Source organism: Zosterops lateralis (assembly GCF_965231275.1).
Source record: "Zosterops lateralis genome assembly, chromosome: Z".
Classification (NCBI taxonomy): Eukaryota; Metazoa; Chordata; class Aves; order Passeriformes; family Zosteropidae; genus Zosterops; species Zosterops lateralis.
Window position 1 is genome coordinate 73,978,988 of NC_139800.1, and position 23,362 is coordinate 74,002,349.

A 23,362-nucleotide genomic window follows, 5' to 3' on the forward strand; every position below is an offset into this window, starting at 1 on the left:
GGTCTTCCCAGTGAGACACTATACTAAGCTTCCTGGGCTCTTAAAATGAAAGCTCGAACAGTCATGTGTGTTCTGCTCCCTCTCTTTGGTAAGAGTAACTCAGGTATCAGTCCAGGAAAGACTTCAGCAGTTATTTATACACACTGGTAGTCAATTTCAGCTGGACTTTTCACTTTAAATAAAGTCAACCAAGTATACAAGTACAAAAATGCCTGTTGATAAAAGAATATTAAAAGATCTTAAATATTCAGTAAGGCCTGTGAACTTTAATATTTCTTGATTATCAATACAAAATAGTCTTCAAAGTTATACTCTGACATTCCCCTGTGACCATCAAGACACAAAAATGGCACGTCTAGTAAAATAAATACATTATAAAAGAAAATCCTGTCCTTGCTCCACAAACTCAGACAGAGTTCAGTTCTCCATGGGTGAATGCCCACTACAGGGAAATCAAATAATGACTTACTTCCTATCTTCAAATTCCTAAAACTCACACTCAGCAGGTCTGACAATCACTACATCACAGCTCACTTGGCAATTTCTGCTCAGGAAATAAATAGTTCTGCTGGACAGTACTGTATTTTTACAGCAGCAATTCTCCAAGATACAACTTTTTGTAGGACCACTCTTTGGATACCATGAAGGAACCACAGTAGGAGTAGAAATTCAAACCGTGTATTTCTCTGTTTAATGACTGGTGACACACAGGAATATCCTGGACAAAGATGTTCTGCATTAAGAAGCCCGGAATTCAATCAGAGGAAATTAAACTTGAAACTCAGACTAGAGTTTTGAATTAGATCTGAGTTCCACTGCCTTCCCATAGGACACAAAATAATTTTGTGTAAACTCTGTCAAAACTAGCAATGAAAAGTTCAGTTTAGAAAGTGTGTTTAATAGAAAGACTAGAGAATATAACCAGACACCAAAGCATGCTTGTTCAAGAAAATATGAATGAGTCAGGTACAAGAAAGAGTGATACCAATACACCAATTGCTAATTACATCCTATTAAATAGAAATACATGCTCTGGAAACCATCTATGCATAGGTGTTTATCTATGCCTTAATAAACAGAAAATGCATTAATCTAATGTTCAGATTCTGTAATCAAGCAACGTTTAGCAGCATAAGCCTGCAGCAAGGTATCTTTACAGAAATATGCTTTATATTAGTACTTTAAAATATTACTGTAACTTAACATATTATTCATAAAAAGTGCACCCATTTTAAAAATCTTTACTTGTTCAGTTTATCCACCACAAAGCCTAAAGGTAAATATACCAATTGATGGCTGCTCTCCTATGCTACAAGGAAAATACAAGATTTTAAAATACGAAGTAAAGGCAAGCATGTTTGGGTGAGTGGTAAAGTTCATCTGTTTACACAAAGATCTGTAGTCACAAAGCAAATTTTACATGTGGGAAGCAAATGCAATAAAAATAGATGTTATACTGAAGATACTTTGTAGCTTCAAATGAAACGTGTTGTTTCACACAGCCAGTCAGATTATATTATTATAATGGTTGATCAGACTTTAAAAACTCCCACTTATGAATCAATCATCTTTTCCACATGGGTTTGTTTGTCTTATTCTGAGGTGTTTCTTCATTTGTTCCTCTGCCAGCACTGCTGATGGAATAATTTTGCCAGAAAGAACATATGCTGAACATAAGTTATAAATCATTTGTTACTCTAGAAAGGGTAACTGCTTTGGGGAAAGAAAGTGATCTTCAGCACATGTGTCACACACTTTTGTTTTTTAACTTCAGAAAATTATATTCAATATGCACAGTGGCCTGGAGAATTACAACCTTTATCAACAATTCAAACTGATAATATAATTAAATTTAATGAGGAGTACTTTTTTCCTAGCATCAGGGAAAAAATCAAACCATGGACTTCAATATTTAACTATGCTGCAATGTTTCTACTCTGTCAGAGAAGTGTTTATTTTGTATTCTCAAGTGGGACTACTCAATTACTATTGTTCTTGGGATTTCTTCCATTAATTCCTTTCCAAAATTCCAATTCTACCAGTAAATAAAAAAAGTCTAGTTCACAGGAGCCTGAGACAAGGATTTGCAATGTTGAGATTTCTAGTCTTGGTTCAGTATCCATCTATTTTAGGTTTCTCCCTGTTCCTCTGGCCAAACAAATGATTCAGACGAAGGTGTAAAAAACGTGCTGTACACAGATATGGAACAGTCTGTCTGCCACATGTCCTTTGTGTCTAACACCCACTAGATAAAACCCCAAAACATAATGTTTAACATCCAAAACACCACCTACTGTTACTCAGGACATAACATTAAAATATTTTGGTACACATGTAAGGATCCAGTTTCTAACTGAATTGTGTCACAACTCCTGTCCTTAAAAATTTCACCTCTTCCCAGGTAACATGAAAAAGTCAGGCATGAAGAAAGTCAAAAGTAACTACACATGTTGGAATGCCCATTGCAAGCTATCCAGAAGATTATTAAAATGTGAGTTTCCTTTGTGGGAAAGCACAGACTGAAATTTTAAATTAAAGCTCCCAATATAAAAATACTGTTCCCGTAAGAAATCCAGCAAGGGTGCAGCGACAGTCTCCTGCACGCAGCCTACAAATTGTCACAAATACTATATTTCGTGTTTGTGAGCACTAGGAAGATTTAGCAGGAAGGAAAAGTGAAGTATCTTCCATGATTTTCATTAAAAAAACCCCAAAACACAGAGCCATACCTTAATAAGGAAACAATGCATCTGGAAACAAGCATTTTTAACTAGAAGCTGCTTGGAAGATTGATATTTCTATCACTAAAAACAAAATTCTGAAAATATTTAGGATTTTCATCAGTATGAATCACATCAGGAGTGAGTAAAGGAAGGTGTCTCAGATAGGCCTTCATAGCCCCTGTCAATTAAAGAACAAGACCTAATGCTTTATTAATGTGTTTCACTTCCTTAAAAAGCAGATTTGTCTTTCATTTGACTTTTCACAGAGCCTCAATCTCCTAAGGAAGATTTAGGGCACATTAAGGAATAGATGAGAAAACAAGTAAGTTCTACTTCCACCACCTCACTTGCAGACTTAAGTAGAGAGAACAGGTTATTAGTATTAATTTTTTTATTATTATTATTATCTCAAAAAATCCATTCCATGCAGCAGGATTATTAAATTAACATTTAACATGGGACCTGAAAGCTGGAAAGAAGTAAATGTCAGCATTATCAAGAACTTCACTCTCTTCTAAAAGGAAAGTCAGCACAGTGGATAAAAGCCCAACAGACTGCACTCTATGTCAAGGAACCTTCAGAGTGGAGACATTTAGTCCATATTGGCAAAGACCTGAGATTAAATTCACTTTGCTATAAGTAACTCCAACAAGAAACAAGATGGAGAAACAACTGTCTTTATTTAAAACTCAGATAGGAAGCAAATTTCCCCATAATTTTGGCTAACACTTCAGGCATCCGAAATTCTTTTTGGCTGCTAGTTGCAGAACCTGCTTGTTGATTACTGAAGAGGTTTTTCAACTCAATCTCCGAATTTTCCCCTTTGCAACGTGACATCTTAATATTTTGCTAAATGTAAGTGTAGTCCAGCTCCATCTTCCTACAAGGGGAAATTCAATGGTGTTCCGTGGCTTCCTACCATGGGACCATCAGGACTCGAAGAGCAAGGCATGCCCAGTTCTCCCACTGATTCTGGATAAATGTGCATTGCCCAGACCTTCCAAAGAAAGGGAGATTAGGGCTTTTCCTAAAAACTTTTTGTGTGAGTATGAAAGGGTTGGCAAAACTCATAACTGTCCTTGGATTCAGAGCACAAATCTGAAATTTATGCATATGTAAATATTATTATTCTGACTCAATTCCAACATCTGCAGACCGTAAGTCACAGTAATGCAAAAAGCTAATTCAACATTTTAAAAGTACATACATTTATTAAATATTATTTAAATTTATCTTCTTTCAGTATTTTGATCAACTTTATATAAAAATTTGGGAGGGCTTTTTCACAGTAAATGCTTAGCTGCCAAGACAGAGTACACAATATGGGACATTTCAAAGGTAACAAGAAGGTATATAAATTGTACTTGATATAAATAAAAAGAATTTTTTTCCAAAGGTGACATCCAAAAAGTTATAGTAAAAAAGACTGTTGGCTGGAAATGAACAATGATCTCTTGGAATACGAAAGGGAGTTGGCAATGCTATTAATTTCTCTTGGAAAAAAAAAAATCTGTGGGCAGTACTACTATCTAGACTGAGGAGTTCTTATAAACCTGAATAGTAAAATCAAAGCCTCCTTTCCTTTACTTTTTCTAAGGAACTTGTGTGTCAAGTCCTTAATTAAATATTTAATAGCAACACATTTATCATTAACATAAACAACGATCATGGAAGTCTTTCAAAAATTTAAAATTGCTGCTAACTCAAAGCTGGGACACATCCCCAGCATGTTCTTCAGTCATGACTGGAAGTGATGACTTCTATAAAGTTTATTTTCATGTGTAATAGAGAAGAAGAACAGCTTAGTGGAAAATGGTTTTGAACATTGATATACGTTGAAATACATCATGAAAGTTTGGATGTTTTTATACAACTTTCATTTTCAGTTTGAAATTTTATTATTGACATTTACTGTTCTAGTGGTCCCACATGACCTTTTCTGATCAGCTCCTGTGATGCAAAACTTCCCATCACACAAAGTCCTGTGACTGACTGGGTAACTTAACACACACTTCACAGCTGAAAAGGAAGTGGAGGGCAGCTGTAAATCAAAGAAGAAAAAGCCATAGGTTCAGTGCAGGAATCTGTGTGGGCTCAGTAGCTTTTAGCAAGATTCCAGGCTCCACCACTATTTCTGTCACATCCATTCTAAGCCCATTGTCATCTTCCTCTGGCTGGAAGAGCAGCAGCAGCAGCTCTTTTCCAAAAGCAACAACTCCATGGTTCACACAGACATTTTTATATAATTGGTATTATGACAGTTTTAAGCAGATAAAGTCTTGGAGTAGTAATAACTGCAGACCTTAAAACTCTTATTAATTAAAAGCAAATAGTTCTTACACACCTAAGTACATGGAGAGGGGAAATGGCAAAGTAGCCAACAATATTTCTGAAATAAAATGCAATTTTGTCTAATTGATCTGAACACTAAAGAAAATGTTTCTAATACTTCAGGACACAAAACATTTTGAGAAGTATATACACACACACACACACAAAAAGAAATAGAGAAACATGGAAATACTTAGCTTTTGCCATTTATGTAATTCAGCACCTTCCAGAATTCAAGTATTTCCTTAAAATCTTCTTGGAACAAAATGTTTCCACTTGTAACTGAAGTATCATACACTGACTGATAGAAAATTTCAAGCACAGAATAAAAGCTGAGAGAGAAGTATTCCTGAATTTTGGTTCCAGCAAGATGTCCAATTTGGGTGGTCTTGGAGCTCCTTGTAAAAATAGATATTTCCTTTGGCTATTATATATACAGCCTGCTGTTATATAAAGATGGCACCTGAGTTGGGACTAATGAAATTCCAACACTTAGCATACAATCTCACACACAATGAAATACTAATCATCACATTGCAGGAAGTTACAGCCTGAATCACCCCTGGGCAAAGTGTACATGGAGACAAAAACGCAAAATAATCTTCTTGGGGTTTTTACAAGATTCAGCAGTTTGTACCAACTACCCTGATAAGATTTTTGCACATCTTTGCTTTACCGTATCTAAAGCAGTGAAGGAACTCCTTCATGCTGCCTGCTGCTCCTTCCTCTCGTGTTTCTCCTTCAAAAATACCTTCCTTACCCATCAAAACTTGGATACTGGAAAACCAGACAGATATACATTAAGCTCTTAATTCTTTCGCATCCCAGGAGTACCTTGCCCAATACCTTACTCTATGAGTGCAAAAATATGTTACTTTTCTTGACCCTAAGAGAGACACTTGAATTGCACTGTCCACAGGCTTTTGGTCCCCTGCTCCATGAACTCAGTGCTACTCAGTTCAGCATTAAAGGAATGAATTCCAGAATCAGTGAAGAAGAGGACTTGGATTTTAACATAAGACACCCTTTTAAGAGTATTGCTGAACAGTACAGCAATAGAGCACAGTGTACAGGGCACAGTGTAGATTCCCATACTCCACCCTCACCCTCCCACTTTGGAGTTCAGTGTCATTCCCCACAGCAAAAGCCAAGGCTTTCAGAATGCACCCATACTCACAAAATCAGGAGGGAAAATATTTCATAACCAACCCCTGTGTAAATGAGGGAAGCATAGAAAAAGGCAAAAGGCAATCTCAGTAGACCAGAAGCCCTAATAAAACCACAAACGTTGAGCTGAATGCAGTCTCATTAATTATTAACCTAAGTAGGAGAAACAACTGTTTCACACATTACCCTTAGAAAAAAAAAATTACATACATATATTTAAACAGCAAGAAATATTTCCTCAGATGACTCTCTAGGATGCTGTGACAATTTCAGTTCACAATAAGCTAAAAACCCAGCCTGCTACTATTTACTAGTGCTCTGCCTGCATAGAGACAGAAATACAGTTCTTGTTCTTGAGATCTCCTGGGTGTGCTCAGCAAAACCAAAAGGCTTTAGAAATTTACCTCTTAGTCTTATACAAGATTTTCAGGGAGACATTATAAAGCTGAGTATCCTTTAACAACCAAAATATAGGAAAGAAGATAACTTACAGATCTTCTCAATACAGAAATAATTTAATCCTGTTTCTCATAAACCAAGATATTAGTCTGAGGTGGAATAAACAAGTTTACTTTTGGCACTCCATGACTTTGTAACCCTGGATGCAATGTGCTCTTGACAGGCTTCAGTAAACTACCCCTGAAAATACCTGGATTAGTCTTTTCCATATACATTATAGCAGCTATAGCTTTCAAGACACTGCATAATTAAAGCCTATTGATGCCTTAAGCTTTAGCTTTCATATTTGCAGATTCTCTGCTGCCTAGGGATGTACTTCTGAGCCTCATATTTAGTGCCAGTAAGCTCTCTTCACAGAGTAGGTAGACAAAACAAATCCTCTTCCTACTGAGAACCAAGAACAACTTTCTGCCCAACAGCAGAAACAGCTGTGGACTGAAGAGAGAAAAGAAGGATGAGACCTCACAACTTGAAGCTGTAATTGGACAATTAAATCCCATTATGCAAATTGACCAAAACTTATAAAAATGCAAGATCTCATGGCTGGTCAGCCATTCTTGTGACTATTGTAGTCGACCTTGGGTGCAGCCTTGGTCAGGCCCTGCCCTGCCTAATAATCAATAAGTTTCAATAAATACCTACTTTATTCTCTAGCTCTGTTCAGTCTCTGTTTCAGGTCAGCCTACCAAGGCACCATATGAAGAAAGATATGATTGAAAATTTAAAGCAGATCTAATTTACAGAATTTTAAGCCTTAACATTTAATTCACTGATTCCCTGTAAGGGAGCTCAAAGTGTAACAGACATAATGAAAAATATCAGGGTGTGAAAAGAACACAGGAGGAGAAAATACAGACAAGAAACTTACTTCCAAATATCTGCCATCTATCTAACCTTCAACCAGAGTCACACAGAGTTTTGGGTTCTCCACACTCATCCTCCTGGCTCAACACTGAGACAGTTTTATGTAAGAAACAACTTTCTTACTACTCAAAACAAGTCTAAGATGAATGACTATACCCTTTGAGAAAAAAGTAAGAAAACCAAAAGGACATCTTCCCATTTCTTATTTTTCAAGAGTGTTTCACAAACAACTGTTCAGGTGTTACTGAATAAAATGTACTTTCTCTCTTCTATTTCTTTTTCCACCACTGCAAGAGTCAAAGAAATATCCAAACTCCTCCTTTCACTCTCTCTCAGATCTAATATGGAACCTCTGTGTACTCAGAACATAAACCCAAGGTAAAACAACAATTTCAGACATTCATAATCAGTACAGAAATAAACTTCCAAGGTTCCTGAGTTTCCCAAATAATCTCTCAAACCTCCTCTACACATACTTGTAAACTTTAGAGGAAATTTGTCTAATTTATTCTAATATATTTTACAGTCACAAAAACTGAATAAATTGATTCTTTTGCCCTTTTCCCAGCACTTCAAAACTGTTTTGTTTAGCTTATTTCTGGCTTTTCCAATTGTGCCTAGAACACCTATATAAGCAATATCTAACATTAGCACTTGCTGAATTTGACAGAAAGTTTTCCTATTCACATGGATATTTCAGAGGTTTTTGCATTTTCTTTGTTAAAAACACTACTTGTGAGCAAGTGTCTCAATTTTTTCTGATCTCTAACTTTCCTAGATATCCTAAAAATACATCAAGATTTATTTTCCTGGATGTCTTACAAACTAATTCTCTTATAAAATTAGTAAGTTTTTTACTCTTCAGAAGAAAATATTTTTTCTTCTGAAGCTCTAACAAAGCCATCATGGCCTTGCTCAGCTTTTATCAACAGCACAGTATTTTCTCTCTCCCCAGGTAATTAAAAAAAGAAGATAACATTTTAATGCATCTGACAAAGGGCAAAATTTTCACTGAGGAAGGGAAAAGATAAAACTAGACGGGATTTTTCAAAGGTATCGTCTTACATCTCCTCTGCAACTTGTTTCTCACTCACTCATGATTTGGCTTTATTGCTCTGTATTATCAGACCCTTGTTTCACATTTCAGTGAACAATCTTTAGATGCAGATCATAAGCTGGTCTAAGTCCTACCTAACACAATGAAAACACAGTATTTCATGCTTTCCTAGACTTGTTCCTCCAGTAGGTAAGAGCATAAAAACTACTTTTCAAGTGCAAATTTTAAAAAATAGATACATGAAGAAAATACATCTGTTGGCTGTAAGCATAAGGTGTAACAGTTCTCGTGGCTCACTCTTTCTTTCTTTTCACAGTTCAGGGCAGCAGAGCTACAGAGCTTCCCTATTAGATGATTTAAACCAATGAAATATTCCCTGTGCCTGAGCTGCACTCTGGTGAAAACTCTCAAGCCCTTGGAAGAGGTCATTCAAACCCATATTTTCATTTTACTTTTGTAAACCTACTATAAAGGCATAAAAACTCTGCTTTTAATTCTTATACAAAGTACAACGACCCCACTTCTGTAACAGTTTGGCACTTGCCTGTCCTATGCTTGAACAAACTGAGAAGTTTTGAAGACTTTGAGTGCTTCAAAAGCAGCAAAGCTGCTGCATTGAAGGGTTTTTACCTTTTTCTTTTGGTGGTGCCAAACAAAGAGTCATTCAAATACTAGGGTTTAATTAAAAACTAGAAGAAGGGAGTAAGAGAAAGACATTAACTGGGATCACAATACTTTCTGCATCACTACAGCATGATCAGCATTACCCATGAAATTTTTAAAATTGATAAATGTTAAATCTTTCTCAGACCTAGAAGGGAGAAATTTTCCAATGCCAGCTAACAATAAGCAAACACATATTCTGTAGGCACCTCACAGGATTTTAGTGCTTTAGGTGGGTATTTGGCTTTGAAAACTTTGTTTTTGGAGATAATGACGGATAGCAAAAGCAGGGAATGCAGTGTCAGAGCCTTGCAACACCAGAAGGTAATTGATATCTGAGAGCAGGAAAGCAGCTTCTTGAACCTGCTCTGCTGTAATCAATCAAGGGATGATGTGGGCCAGTATCTACAGGTCAGAACCTGCAGCAGAAAAAGGAGCTTGGTGAGCAGGGACTACACTTAAATGAGTAATTAATACTTGACAACACCTCTAGCCTCAAAAAAAAAAAAAAAAAAAAAAAAAAAAAAAAAAAAACCACCACGAAATATCTAACAGGTTCTTCCAACACAGATAATTTCATCTATTGCCCCGAATCAGGTACTTACCTCCCAGATAAAGCTTTGCCTCTTACTGTTGCAGGCATTTGCAATTGTTATTGCCCATCTCCAAGGGGAATAGAAGATGCTTTTTTAGTCTAAACTGAAGCTTCTTTTGTTAAAAGAAAAAAGGCCATTGTGGTATTTTGTTTGCAGTCAGCTTTCAACTGAGTGTTGAAAGAGCTGACAAAAATGCTTTCTAACAAAAAATTAAAGACATAAAAGTAGATAAGAATGTTGAAACCTCCATATTTTAGGAATAGTCATATTCTGTAGTTTTAAACTACTGTTGAATTATTTTTAGCTAATTTTATTAATCAGAACTTCATTTATTTTAGTTAAATTAGACCTTAAGTTGATGATTTAACACTTATATTTCCCTCAGTGACCATGAACATCCCCTGTGAACTGGGCCATGTAGTTTTGAGTGTGATACAGTAAAGTAACTACTTTTTTCTTCACTCAACAGGCCTTGCACAACTCCTTTATGAACATGCTGAAAATAATCCAAGAACACATGCTCCACCTCCTAAAGGCTAAAAATGGACTGAATATGAATTCAACTGATGTTAAGCAGGTCAGTCTTTCATTTACTGTACACTGAAACAAAAAGAAGCAGGAAGACCATAAAAATCCTCTATGCTGGGCCATAGGATGATAGCAGCCATTAATAAAGGGAAAAAAACCCTGAAACAACTCCACAGCAAAATTTAAAAGCTACCTTCCCAAGACTCCCACAAAAAGAGAAGAGCTTGCTGGCTGAAAAAACATTTTTGCTTTTAAGCAAAAATGGTTCTGCCAGCTTCAACAGATAGGAAAAGCTGTGTAAAGCTGTCAGAAGAACCAGTTTCTTTAGGGGACACCTTCCACTGTCCCAGGCTGCTCCAAGCCCCAGTGTCCAGCCTGGCCTTGGGCACTGCCAGGGATCCAGGGGCAGCCACAGCTTCTCTGGGCACCCTGTGCCAGGGCCTGCCCACCCTCCCAGGGAACAATTCCTGCCCAAGATCCCATCCAGCCCTGCCCTCTGGCACTGGGAAACTATTCCTCTTTGAGTCCCAACCCTACCTGCCCTTGTAAAAAAATCCCCCTCCAGATCACTTTAGGCCCCCTTTAGCTACTGGGAAGCTGCTATCCAAATGCTGTATTTTCTTATTTTTCCCAGTTTTTTACCTGTCAAAGCTTGATAGCTTTATCTGAAATTCTCTTCCCTCTTCAAAAGAATGCTCTTCCCAAGCTACACATTTCTACTCATTCCAACCCTTTTGCTTCCCATTATGAGACATTTAATACAAAGTAAATGAGAACTGTTCATCCTCCCTCTATATGAGGGGCAAACTTCCATCAGTGACAAGATTTGCCTTTCTCACTTCTTCCCTTTATCCCATGATAAAGAAGGAAAAAAACATCCTTGTTTTTCCACAGATTCATATCTCTAAAGACTGTCAATTTTAAAAAATGCACAGACCATGAGCAGTGATACAAATATCATTTACAATGTTAAGAAACCAAAGGAATTGGTTATGCTAGGAAAAAAATTGCCCTTATATGTACAACTCAGAATGAGGCCTCTTATTCTGTTGCTTTTTTTCCTGTTCTTACTGGGAAAACTCAACTGCAAAAATTTCAACTTTTTTTTTTTTTTTCATTTAAAAATGCCACACAAAAAACTTGGATCTTGTGTGCTTACAAATCAAAGACAATCAGCTGGCCAAAGATTAGATTTGACAGGAAATAAAAAAGGTCAGTGTACATATCAGAAAAAGCAGGAGCTCCCAAACAGGTTTTTCTCTCTTTTTAACCCACCAAAAAGCCTCAAGTTAAATACTCTAACTGACATGCCAGTCAGCAGCTACTGCTCAGCCTCCTGTCTCCAGCCCAGAAATTAGTCTGTTCAGAGCCCAGACAGCTGAAAAACCAGCCACATTTTATCATACAGCTTAGGCTGGGAGGCCAAGCTGAAGGAAGAAACCTACATGTGTTCTATATTAGGAAGAAAATATCTAATTTTAAAGAACTTAATTTACAGAAACATAAAAAACATGCATTTAAAGCACAATGATGGAAATAAAAATTACAAAACAATGTCTCTTATAATTTTGATGTGATTTGCAAGGGAAGTTCACATATCCTTAAACTATAAGATTTTACTCAAAGAGTTATGAACTGCTACTAAATTCAGTTTAAAATTAAATAACTGAGACACTTCCTGCCATAAATATTACAGGCAACTACAGCAGCCAACAGATAAAGAAATCACTATATTCTGCTATTTATGGGAAAGTGTAAACTATTATATTAAAAACATAAATTACAAATTACTGTTGGAACTAAATACTCATTTAAGGCATCTTTTACAGTACTTTCACATACTCCACCTCATGTAAAGCATAAATAGATACTTTTTATAGTTATTATCAAGATAGACTACAGGAGTCATCTTTCTTTGACTGAATAATAGTAAAATACATTAATAAATTAGTAACTTCTTTATATGAGTAAGAGAAGGTCTATGCAACGCCAAGATTAGGTGTTGCCAATTTTTTTACCAAAATTTTACTTAGCCCTGTCGAAGTTGTAAAAGCATACTATATTAGACTAGATATATTACATAGTTATTATATATGCAGTTATATATGTTAAATATAGGCTATATTTTATTGACAGTGATAGAAGAAAATTTGGCTTACTACCTCCAATTTCAAGCAATAAAATGTAAACCTTCAATTGAAATAACTCAATTTTCAAATATAAGGCAGCTGAATCCTTGCACAACAGGAGCATTCTATACAAAATTGAAAATCTAAGACTTTCCAGGACAGTTTGGGAATATGGATGCCAAAACACTGTTGTTTAAATTTCTGTATAGGGCTTGAATTCTGCAGCTAAAGATTTCACAATGAATGCTAAGAAAACAAACCTAAACCCTTTCATCATCACAAAAGTTAAGTTGCAACACCCACATGTAGTAGAATCTTTTAAGCTTTGAAGGTCCAACTATTTAAAGTATAAATATCATTACTAAAACCTCTGAGCCATCATCACAGCTGGAGTCATATGCATTAACAAGATTCCACAGCCCTGAATGCAGTCAGAGAACAGAATCAAATCTTAACTAGGGGTGATTTATTTTATCTAGGACAAAAAGCAACCTTACCAAGTTGTCGGGCAATAAATAAAAAGCATGTCTGAATGCAATCAACTAAATTTAAAAAAAAGAAATCATTCTAAGTATTGCAATTCTATCATGCCATAGTTCAGCTAGAACTATAATCCACCTTAGATATAGCCCAGACTGCAGAATTTGCAATATTAAGATCCATCAGAAGTAAGTTCCAGAAGTAAGTAAGTTCCTCTCAAACTATAAATTACCCTAAATTACTATAAATTACCCTAACCTTCTCCAATCCCTTGAAAATCCATTCTAAACAGAGAGACTTGGTAGTCTCTTATTTTAGACAGGTATACATTCTGCACAGAAATATCTCTGAAGGGCTATAAAACAGCTCTAAGTATTAACAAATTTTAACAAAATACTACCCATTTCTCAACTAACCAAACTATGTAAGACTTGAGTCCTTGTATTTGCTTAAGAAGCAGCAACTACAGGAAAGGGGGTAAATAGAAAACTGTGTATCAAGTTTTAAGAATGAAAACAAGCTAGAGACAAACAAACTGATCCTTTACATTCCTCTAATGCTCGTGATACCTAGTAGGTATATAAACCAGCCTGGAATAGCAAATAGAAGCTCCTACTTTTTCAGTGTTTGGGTTTTCAGTTCCTTTACCTCCATGGAAATTATTTCCATGTCACAGTTAAATGCTAAAACAAAAGTTAAAAACATAAGAAAGGTGCAAGATATTTCTCCCAATTTATACACAGCTCTGAGCATTTCACAACTGAATGTGAAACAGGGAATTCCACAGGACTCCCTTCAGAAGCCATCTCTGAGATGCATTCTGGAGTAAGGATGAGTTTAGGAACTGATCCCATACTATGGCAATTGGTTGTTTTTTCAGTCCTTCTCTGACTTACTCCTAAATAACCAGAGCAAATTACTTCCCAAGTTCCTCTTATGAAAGAGGTGTTATACAGAAAAAAATCCTTCAGCTGTCTAGACTTACACAATCCTAACACCACCACCAATTTTGCTAGATTGTTATTTCATGCAGCAAAGAGCAAAAGACAGCTGTCTTTTAAATATTACATGACCAAAATACGCGGCCTAAATGACCTGAAATTCCTACCAATCAGGCTTTAGACTTGCCAATTTTTCACGTGTCTGCCAAACTAAAAAAAAAAAAAGGAAGACACTTTCTAAAATTACAAATAATAAGTGGTTTACAGAGAGTTTACTGGCTGAAAATACACGGCATAAAACATGCACACACAGAATTTTTTGTATACAACTACTCACAATTTCCTTCCTTAAATTTCTTTTACCTCTTTGGCACTGAGGGCCAGTGAAGCCGTAGACACAATGACAGCGATTGGGTCCAACGCATCGTCCTCCATTCTGACAGCCACTCTCACAGACAGCTTCAATTAACAAAACAAACAGACAAAAAGTTTAATAATGTCATGGCAATGATATTTCCAAGATTAACATATGCATCATTTTAAAAATATTAATTTTTCTCCCACTGCTCTATGTCTTTCTAGGCCTAAATATGGAGCTGATCTCCCTCCTGCCACCTCCACCAGCAATGGCTGTGCAAACCAATTTCCATTAGTACCTGCAGATGGTAACTGCTACCAGCTGCTCAGCACAGATTCAGCGCAGATTAACAGCAGATGTTCAACTTCAGTGTATTTTAATCAGCTGTGCAGCTTTAGTCACTCATAAGAATTATCTAAGAACTTACTATATAAGAACTTATTATCCCTCACTGAACTTAGCTATCTATCAAACCAACTATGAGAGTTGAGAGGGGTTTGGGGCATGTTAATTTGTGTTGTTCAGTCACAAGAGAACAAACTTTCAAGAAGAGAAAGGAGTCCAAGAGACAGATAATCATCTCTCAGAGTTGATGATGCAGGAAGAAGGAGTGATGTTTAGAGGCAAGGGAGAAGAATTACCCACTTAACTCATCTTTTTAGGTACCTGGAAAAACTGTGTTTCTTAAAAGATCCCAACAAAGAAAAAAATGTGGTGAGGAAGGAAGCTGGGTGGGGTGAAAGGCTTATAAACCCACAGTACATTTAGATGAAGAAGACATTTCACTCTCATGGGACTTGAGAGCACCCACTCATACTCTTTACCAATGGTCTGAATGAAGAACAAAGCTTCTTGCCAGACCACTGAATTTTCTCAGATCAAAAGGAAGAAAGTTCTTCAGAGAGGCTCAAAATATGCCATTAAAGGAGTGCCTTAAGTAACTAATTTTAGCTATTTTCTGACTCATCGCCTCAGGTCATTGCTTCAAAATTGTTCAAAATTAGCACATGTTCCAAATCAAAACATTTCAGCTTATAGGAAAGTCACAAAATTTTTAAAACTTTATGTTATTAATATTTTGTGTTAAATAAAAACTACAAAAAGTTCTTATATTAAATTCCTTAAATTTAAATTCCAACTTCAAAATTTTGGTCTCAAAATCATTAGACTGCCTTCCTAAATGTGTCACCTCAGTTTGGATGTAACATTTGTAACACATTTGAGTATCCAGGGCAAAAGAACCTCAGAAACCTAGAGAGGTAATAATTTCAAACTGAAAAAAGGTACACATGACTCCTGTATCATAGTGGAGGGCATAAAATATACTGTTGGTGGAAATGTTATAAAACCTTACTTTTCACCAAGAACCACCAAGCAGAATTACCTTTTCCTGAGAATGAACACATAAAATGAAGATATTTTGCTGCATTTGTTACATTACTGAATTAATAGACAATGACACTTCAGCAAATTAACTGCATTATATACTACTAAATTTTTCTAAATAGAAACAAAAGCATACTTAACATTTTTTAAGACTGTCTAGAAGACACATATTCATAATCTTGCTTGAAATTTTAACTACCTTATACACTGAAACCAATCTCCAGAGTTTGTTCAGCTTTTCTGGATTGCTTCAGGGTCACCACTTGAAAATGAAATCATCTTTTCATTTATTCCCTGGAAATGTGCCTCATCCGAGAGCATTCAGGTGCTAACCCAATATTTTAACAAAAGCAGGAAAGGACCAGCAACCCTTAATACAAAATTTCACCGTGGCTAGGATCACAGTTTAGGATTACAACTATTTGCCAAAATTTAGGGAGTTTTATCCAGTTAAATAAAGCGAGAACAAGACTGTTTTCCAGCATTTTTAAAAAGGAGTAGGGCAAAAAAAAACATCTTCCATAATACTCAGTCCATCTGGTTTTGCATAGCTGCCCTCTGTCTCTATTTCTTTCAGAGTGTTTTATGCAATTAATTTCTCCCCCAATTAATAGTCAGCTGGCCTCAGGATACACTTTGAGTCTTTCTTCATCCCTGCAGCCTTTAGGGACTTTTATTGTTTGCTAAATTGCTACAGCTTGTAAACACAGTGCTATTACAGCTAAAGCTGGGCAAATAATTGACTTTCTAGCTTGTGTGCCAACCCAAAAAAGTACCCAATAGCTTTAACCATATTTATCCCTTTTCCCTTAGACTAAGTAGAAAACAGAAAAACACTTCAACCCAGCAGGAAGACTATTGTTCTGAGGTAGAGAAAACTTTGTTAAAGAGAATGAAAAACTAGTGAACATCTGCTACGAAGAGTGAGATGCACAGTGACACTGCTCCCCAAGGGTTTCCCAAAACTGCTCTGTGAATCCGACCTGTAACTTGAATTTTAGACAATACAAAAGCATTTCATGCATGAAATGACTGCCAGCTGAACTCCATGCCCCAAAACAAGCCTTTCTCTCAGGTGTTTCACTGCCCTTCAAGCAAACCAGCTATGACTTACGCTGCTCACAGTGGGGACCAGAGAAGCCCTTCTGGCACTGGCACTGCCCCTCCACGCACGTCCCGCCGTTCCTGCAGCTGATGCTGCACTGCTGTGCTGCAGAGAGACACCCAAAATCAGCCTAAAACACCCAAAGGAATGCAAAACCTTCTACAGTCTTTAAAATGTGATCTAAATTATCTAAATTTGTACTATCTACCCTATATATTTTAAGTGTGTACTCATGGAGATGTTTTCTCGAGTTTTCCACAACTATTATGCAGCAACTCGGAACTCTTAATTGCATTGGAGACTGTGCACTTGTAATTTCTTACCAAAATGGACTCAATGGAAAGGCAAGTACCACACACATTCATTTGTAAATTTGCTTCTCTCTTTAAGCACATTTTATTTAAATTTGTCACAGAATAAACAGGCATATGTGGTGTAACAAACTTGATCAAGAACTTGAGGCATTTTTACCTAAGCATAACTTACGTTTGCACATGCAGCAATGAGAAGCTACTTTTAAGGAAGCTGGCATTTTTGTCATTGAAACTTAAAGAGAATGACTCTCAATGAAATCTCTAATGGAAACACAGTAAGTCCTTACCAGGTCTCGATTCACATGTGGGTGATGTCTGCCCATTGGCACAAGTGCACATGTTGGGACGGGAACAAAATCCATCACCACAGCTATTTCTGCAAATTGCTGAGGAAGGACACAGAAAGAGAGTGACAGCAATTAACAGCAACCTGAGTCTTAAACTTGCAGGAAAAAAAGTCAGCACTTGAAAACTCACTCAATTGGGACAGCTATTACACATGCAAAGGTAATTTTAAGTTAAATAAAGCAAACTGAATTTTGGCATAATCAGTATCTCTTGACAAATTTGAACACAATCAGAATTAAATCAGGCATGTTCAAACACTGACCTGACAACTGAAACCAGGCAATCAACTCCTTCCCCAATTAGAAATACCAGTCAATTATGCAAGCAATATAAAATCAGTAAAAATACATCTTTTAGGCCACAAGACCTGTGACAAAACATTACCAAGAATTCAAGATTTAAAGGCATATAAACCATGCCAATTTATGCTATGGCCTTCATTCTTATAATGCATTTTAAAGGCATTTTAGGGTGGGTTTTTTTTCTTTTCCTAAGGTTATCCACCCTTTACCCAAAGCAGTTTTGTGAGAAGTCAATGTCCAAATGCTGGACTTTGCAGATTTTGTGGTGTTTCCCTAAATATGATTTTTTGTACACAGGTAGCTCCCACACTTTTATTTAAAAACTAACCATAGAACCCCCAGGAAAGCTTGTCCATCTCATATGTGTGTGTCACATACCTGACCTTGCACTATCCCCCTGATGACCCAAAGTCCTGCCTTCCCTTCTCACTCACCATCCCGCACAGCTCCAATGAGTGACAGAACCACAAAAAAAAAAAAAAAAAAAAAAAAAAAAAAAAAAAAAAAAGAGCTAAAAGTCTAAAGGATTCTAAAGCAGATCCAAATTAATAAATCAAATGAATCTGCAAGAATAGCAAATGAGTCAAAATAAAGCTTGAAGCAGTAAGAGCCACTATAACAAAATGCAGGAAGGCTTCAAAAATACATATATTGTGCAAGAGATAACTGGTATGGCAAAAAAACCCCCCTCAAAAACCACTAATAAAAAAACCAAGAATCACAATTCCTTTGTAAATAGGCCTAGAGCTTTGTGAGAACCAAGTAATCTGGCAGCACATCTCCAATATGTGGCTGCAATGGAACAAATACGTTGAGGAGATCATGTGCCACACCACTCTTTGGGCACCAAGAAGATGCAAAATGATCATCTACATTTATCATTAACTTCTGCCACAATTATGTCCCAAACATGAAGGTATGAGAGGTCAAAGAGTTTGTCAGATTTTTCTATTTAGGTGGAATTAGAGACATGCCATGGACTGACTTAAAATGCTTTGCCATGAGCAGAAGTGAAAGTGAGACACAGGACTTGGATTTAGGGCACTTGACAAGCACAGGAAACAGGGATGTTTTCTAATCTTCCTTTTCAGTTGACCTTTATACCACACAGGTGAACCTCCTGATAAAGCAATGTTTACATTTAGTCCATTTTGTTATGTTTATTATCTGTTAGGAAGTGATTTCTTTACCAACTGGAAGCCCTAGACCTTAAGGCATATCCTAAATATGCTTTCATCAGAAAAGTTTGCAGTGTATAACAAAATGGTAAAAGTAAGCAGACCTTTAGGTTTTTTTAGATAAAAAGATCATTTTTAATCATAATTGTGCTACAGACCACCAACAACCACCACATCATCATCGGCTTGAAACACTGTCAGGTCAGAATAGTTTCTTTTTGATCTACCACTGGCTCATAGATTTCTCTCATGAAATATTGCTTCAAAATCACCAGTGACAATATGCATCAATTATAATCAGCACATCCTCAACAAGAAGTTTGATGGCTTGTCCAGCAGCCTGTGCAGGATGATTCTTCTAAGTGAAGAACTCTTGCTAAAGGGAACGTTATCTCCACAGACATTAAATGTGAGCATAGGAATCTGTACACTTAAACCTTCACCCAAAGCAGGAACAGAAAAGTGTCACAGACAATACTGGTCTGCCAAAATCTTTCACCTTCCAAACTTGTTAGAAAGTGGCAATTAGAATGTAGTAAGTAGGCAGGAGCTAAAAGATGTCCTTTGTGCACGTAAATTAAAAATAAATCAAAGATTATTCTGGATGTGGGCAGACCTGAGACCAATGCCTTTAAGAGGCACTGAGAGTTACAATCTAAAGGATATCTTGTAAGGATTGCTGAAAGCCCAAACCACATTTGAGCCAGACACACAGCTGAATCTGAAAAGCCTATCAACAGCATAATAGGCAGCCTAAATCCTTCTTTAAAACTCTACTTTACATTAAAGTAAGCCAGTATTGAAAAAGCTGATAAATGTTGTGAAAAATGAGGTTCACTTTTTGGTAAATTTTAAGAAGTATGTTTAATTTAAAAAAAATTAAGACAATTAGGAGATAAAAAAGCAAAGTACAGCCGGCTGGGTGACTCGGCACTCAGCCAAGTCCACACCTTGCTATCTCAGAGACATTAATTAAATACTCTTTCTATTGCATCAGTTTATGAATATTCGTATTTCTCCATAAACTAGTTTCCATATTTCCTGAACTGTTTTGCATGGTCCCTCCCTGGATCTGCCTTTTTAGAGCACGTGTGTTTTGTGGCTGTGTCTTCATTATCACCTGCAGCTTGGGTCTTGGTCCAGACTTTCTTCAGATGGTAGATGCTGATAGTTGGTATATCAGTAGCAGTGTCTTCTTTACATGTTCACTGATGTTATCCCAACCAAACAGACAGTTTAAGCATACTTACATCAACACTATGCCTAATCTTCTTTTACTAATAGCAGAAATAAAAAAACTTATATCCTATATTCTTACCACAACATTATTAATCATATAGCACACATCTTGCAAAAAGCCAACTTTATAATATACATTTATAACAATGTGAACAGAACATTTTGAGAAAGTCGTTTTATTCCACAGGGACGTTAACAAAAGGATCTTCCTCTGAACTGCACCATTATCTTTTGCAGGGAAATTCTGGGTCAGTTTAGGTGAAAATAAGTGATACATGCCACAGTTATCCCCAATATTAGCTAATTAAGTTTAACCATGTAAAACCAATAGATGTGAACAGGAGAGAGAGGCCTGGAATCAAAAAAAACCCCACCAAAAGTCAAAAGTTTGGCAGGCCTTGGCTTATCGCCCTTTACTTCCCCAGTTTCATCAACTTCATGCCTGCAGATTATCAGATGGAGTATTACAAAGACCTCCACTGCTTACATAAAGAGCAGCATGTTCTTGAACCTGAATTCTTAAGTTGAGCATACTTATTAACAAAACAGACAGTAAGAGGCTAGAATAAATGGCAACAGAGTAAAAATTTAAGGTCTGAAGAAAGCATGTGTCTACTATCGGCTGTTATGTAGCAGAAAGTTAAACTTCATTTTGTTTCATAGTAAACATTCCTAAGACATTATCCCACCAGAGTACTGAGCACATGCCCCACACACAGAACTTTTTCCTTTTTTGCCATGCTAGGTACGTCAAAGGTCACATCTGTCAGCACAGTATGACCAGCCACTAGCCAGCCTACATGCCTGACAGCTCCCAAAACACAACTGAAAACAACAGACAGGAGAGTAGGCATCCCAGATGTAAAGAACCTTCCTATTTGATTGCAATTCCAAGTTTCAGAGTACTTCAAGATCTGATCTGTTTACATCAAGACTTTTTGGCATATTTTTCCTGTTACTACAGTTCAGTATTTGATTTGCCAAAGTTTTCTTTCCTTTATCCTTCACTGTCACGGGTTTTCTTTAAAAACTAGGTAGACGTGTCTATGGACATACCAAGGTCATTGGGCAGCCCTTCAGTTACAAGGAACGTGGATCTGTAAATCCATCTTGGGGTTTTTACCTTTTCCTTATTTTTGAAAATAAGGAAAAACACAGAAGTGAACTGGCTTTTCTCATACTGAATGGAACAGTGACTTGCCGAAGAATATTTACTTTTATTGTTAGCCCTTGGGCAGTAGAAGCAGTCAGACACTTACCAACACTGCACTCATTTCCTCCTGGAGGGGTCTTCCATCCAGGGCAACAGTAGGAGCGAACTCTAGAACCACACACATTTGGCCTGTGACAGAGACAAATCAGCAAATGTGTATGGGAAAACATGAAGCACTCTAAAGACAATTTGTTGTTTTACATACACACGTGGGAAGAATCCAGATGCATAAAACAAACGAAAAGTGCATAGCAACATTATCTACAAAAAAAACTCTACCCAAGGGAACAAAATCTTCCTCCAAGGCATTTTGGGCTAGTTCAACTGATTAGCATAAAGACGAGAGGTAGATGAGGCAAGAGCAGGCCACATTTGTCCTTGTAGCAACACCTGAGGACATGGACAGGATTCTGCTTTCGTTCAAAGTCTGAGAAGCGCTGCCATAAAGAGGGGCTTTTGCTGCCATCGGACACGAGACAGAAAGGCTGCTGCTCATAAGATGCATGAACTAACTCAAAGGAACAAGACGACCCCGAAACACCAGAAGGAAACCAAACGGGCTTTGCACCATTTCTCTGCAGAAACCCCCAGGTGAGCACCAAAGCATCTCAATACCGGAACACTCTGGAGCCAAGGAGCCCAGTGGGGTCGATGCATTGGCGGTAACGCAGCCCCGCACAATGTCTGCTCTTAACTGAACCGCACTCCTTAGGAGGCCACATTGCACAAGCGAGGACCAAACTCCCAGCCCAGCGAACCGCGAATCCTCGGCCATGCCAAGAGGAGGAAAAGGGAGCGGCACCGGGAGCACACACCGGCAAGGGGCAGCGGCCGGGGAGATGCCCTGGGGAGCGAACAGGGGGCGGGGAAGGGGGTTCCAGCTGAAGCATTGATTTAGAAGAATTAAAGACTTTAGTCAAAATAGATAGTGCTGAGACTTCCCTTTTTGTTAACAGAAGCCAGACTGAAGGAACTGATAAATCATGGAAGGAACTGATAAATCATGGAAGCTGTCAAACTAGGCTTTTGCATCCTGAATAATCAATAGACCCCATGAATACAATACAACCATAAATCAAACAGTCCTGAAAAAAACAGGATTCAGCTGCCACTAACACTAAAGGTTAAAAAGTCAAGGGAGGAAGACCCATCTTACTTCATCATTTTGGGACCCCACCCTATAAAAAAGACCACTGACCCATTTTAAAGAACAAACTACGCATGCTTGATGGCTTTTTGGGCTAATTACCATAAGGAGCGGGGAATGGGATGTACCAGAGTTATGAATATGGTTTTGTGTTTTGTGTATTCAATACTCCTGTACATAAAAGACCCTGTTATCATCTGTAAATTGCAGGTTTGTATTTGGGAGCTATCCCGCACGCTGCCCGGCGTCGTAATAAACATACACTTTCTAACTTTAAACTGTTAGAGAGTCTTTGTCCGTCATTGTTGGATATTGGTGTTAGATCAATATCCATAGTTTTTTAATAAATCACAGCCTTTTCCCTACCCTCGGAGCGGTTCCTGCTGTCCTCGCCTGGGGCTCCGACCAGCAGGACGGGCGGGCCCGTCCCCCCGGGGCGCGGCGGACAAGGAGCCGGCTGCTGCTGCAGGAGCGCGGGGCTCCAGGCGATGCTGATGCTGCTGATGCTGCTGTTTGTGGTCCTGCTGCTGTCTCCCGGCGTCTCCCGGCGCGCACAGCCCCAGGCAGGCGAGCCCCAGGGCAAAGAAGCACCAACGCTCCAGCCAGAGCCGCTGCCCCATCCTGCGGGAAGCGACGGGAACGGCGGGAGGGAGGGAGGGAAGGAGGTAAGGAGGGAGCGCCTGTCCCGCGCCCCGCGCAGCGGGCACGGCTCGGCCCGGCTCGGCTCGGCTCGGCTCGGCTCGGCTCGGCTCGGCTCGGCTCGGCTCGGCTCGGCTCGGCTCGGCCCGGCTCCCCGTCGGGGAGATTCAGTCGCAGCAATCCCGCCTCTGCCCT

The 23,362-nt window shown here is 37.9% G+C and overlaps 1 protein-coding gene across 1 annotated transcript in view; it reads right to left on the bottom strand.

Annotated features, from left to right (window-relative positions):
- The window catches only part of FBN2 (fibrillin 2), a gene marked incomplete at both ends in the record, with an annotated part of 118,480 nt that extends 95,332 nt beyond the window's left edge, over positions 1 to 23,148 (bottom strand). The window contains 5 exon segments of the mRNA XM_083883193.1: positions 14,302 to 14,397; positions 16,797 to 16,892; positions 17,389 to 17,487; positions 21,428 to 21,510; positions 22,895 to 23,148. Coding sequence (XP_083739319.1) covers positions 14,302 to 14,397; positions 16,797 to 16,892; positions 17,389 to 17,487; positions 21,428 to 21,510; positions 22,895 to 23,148 — 628 coding nt within the window.
- Between the last annotated feature and the right edge of the window lie 214 nt (positions 23,149 to 23,362).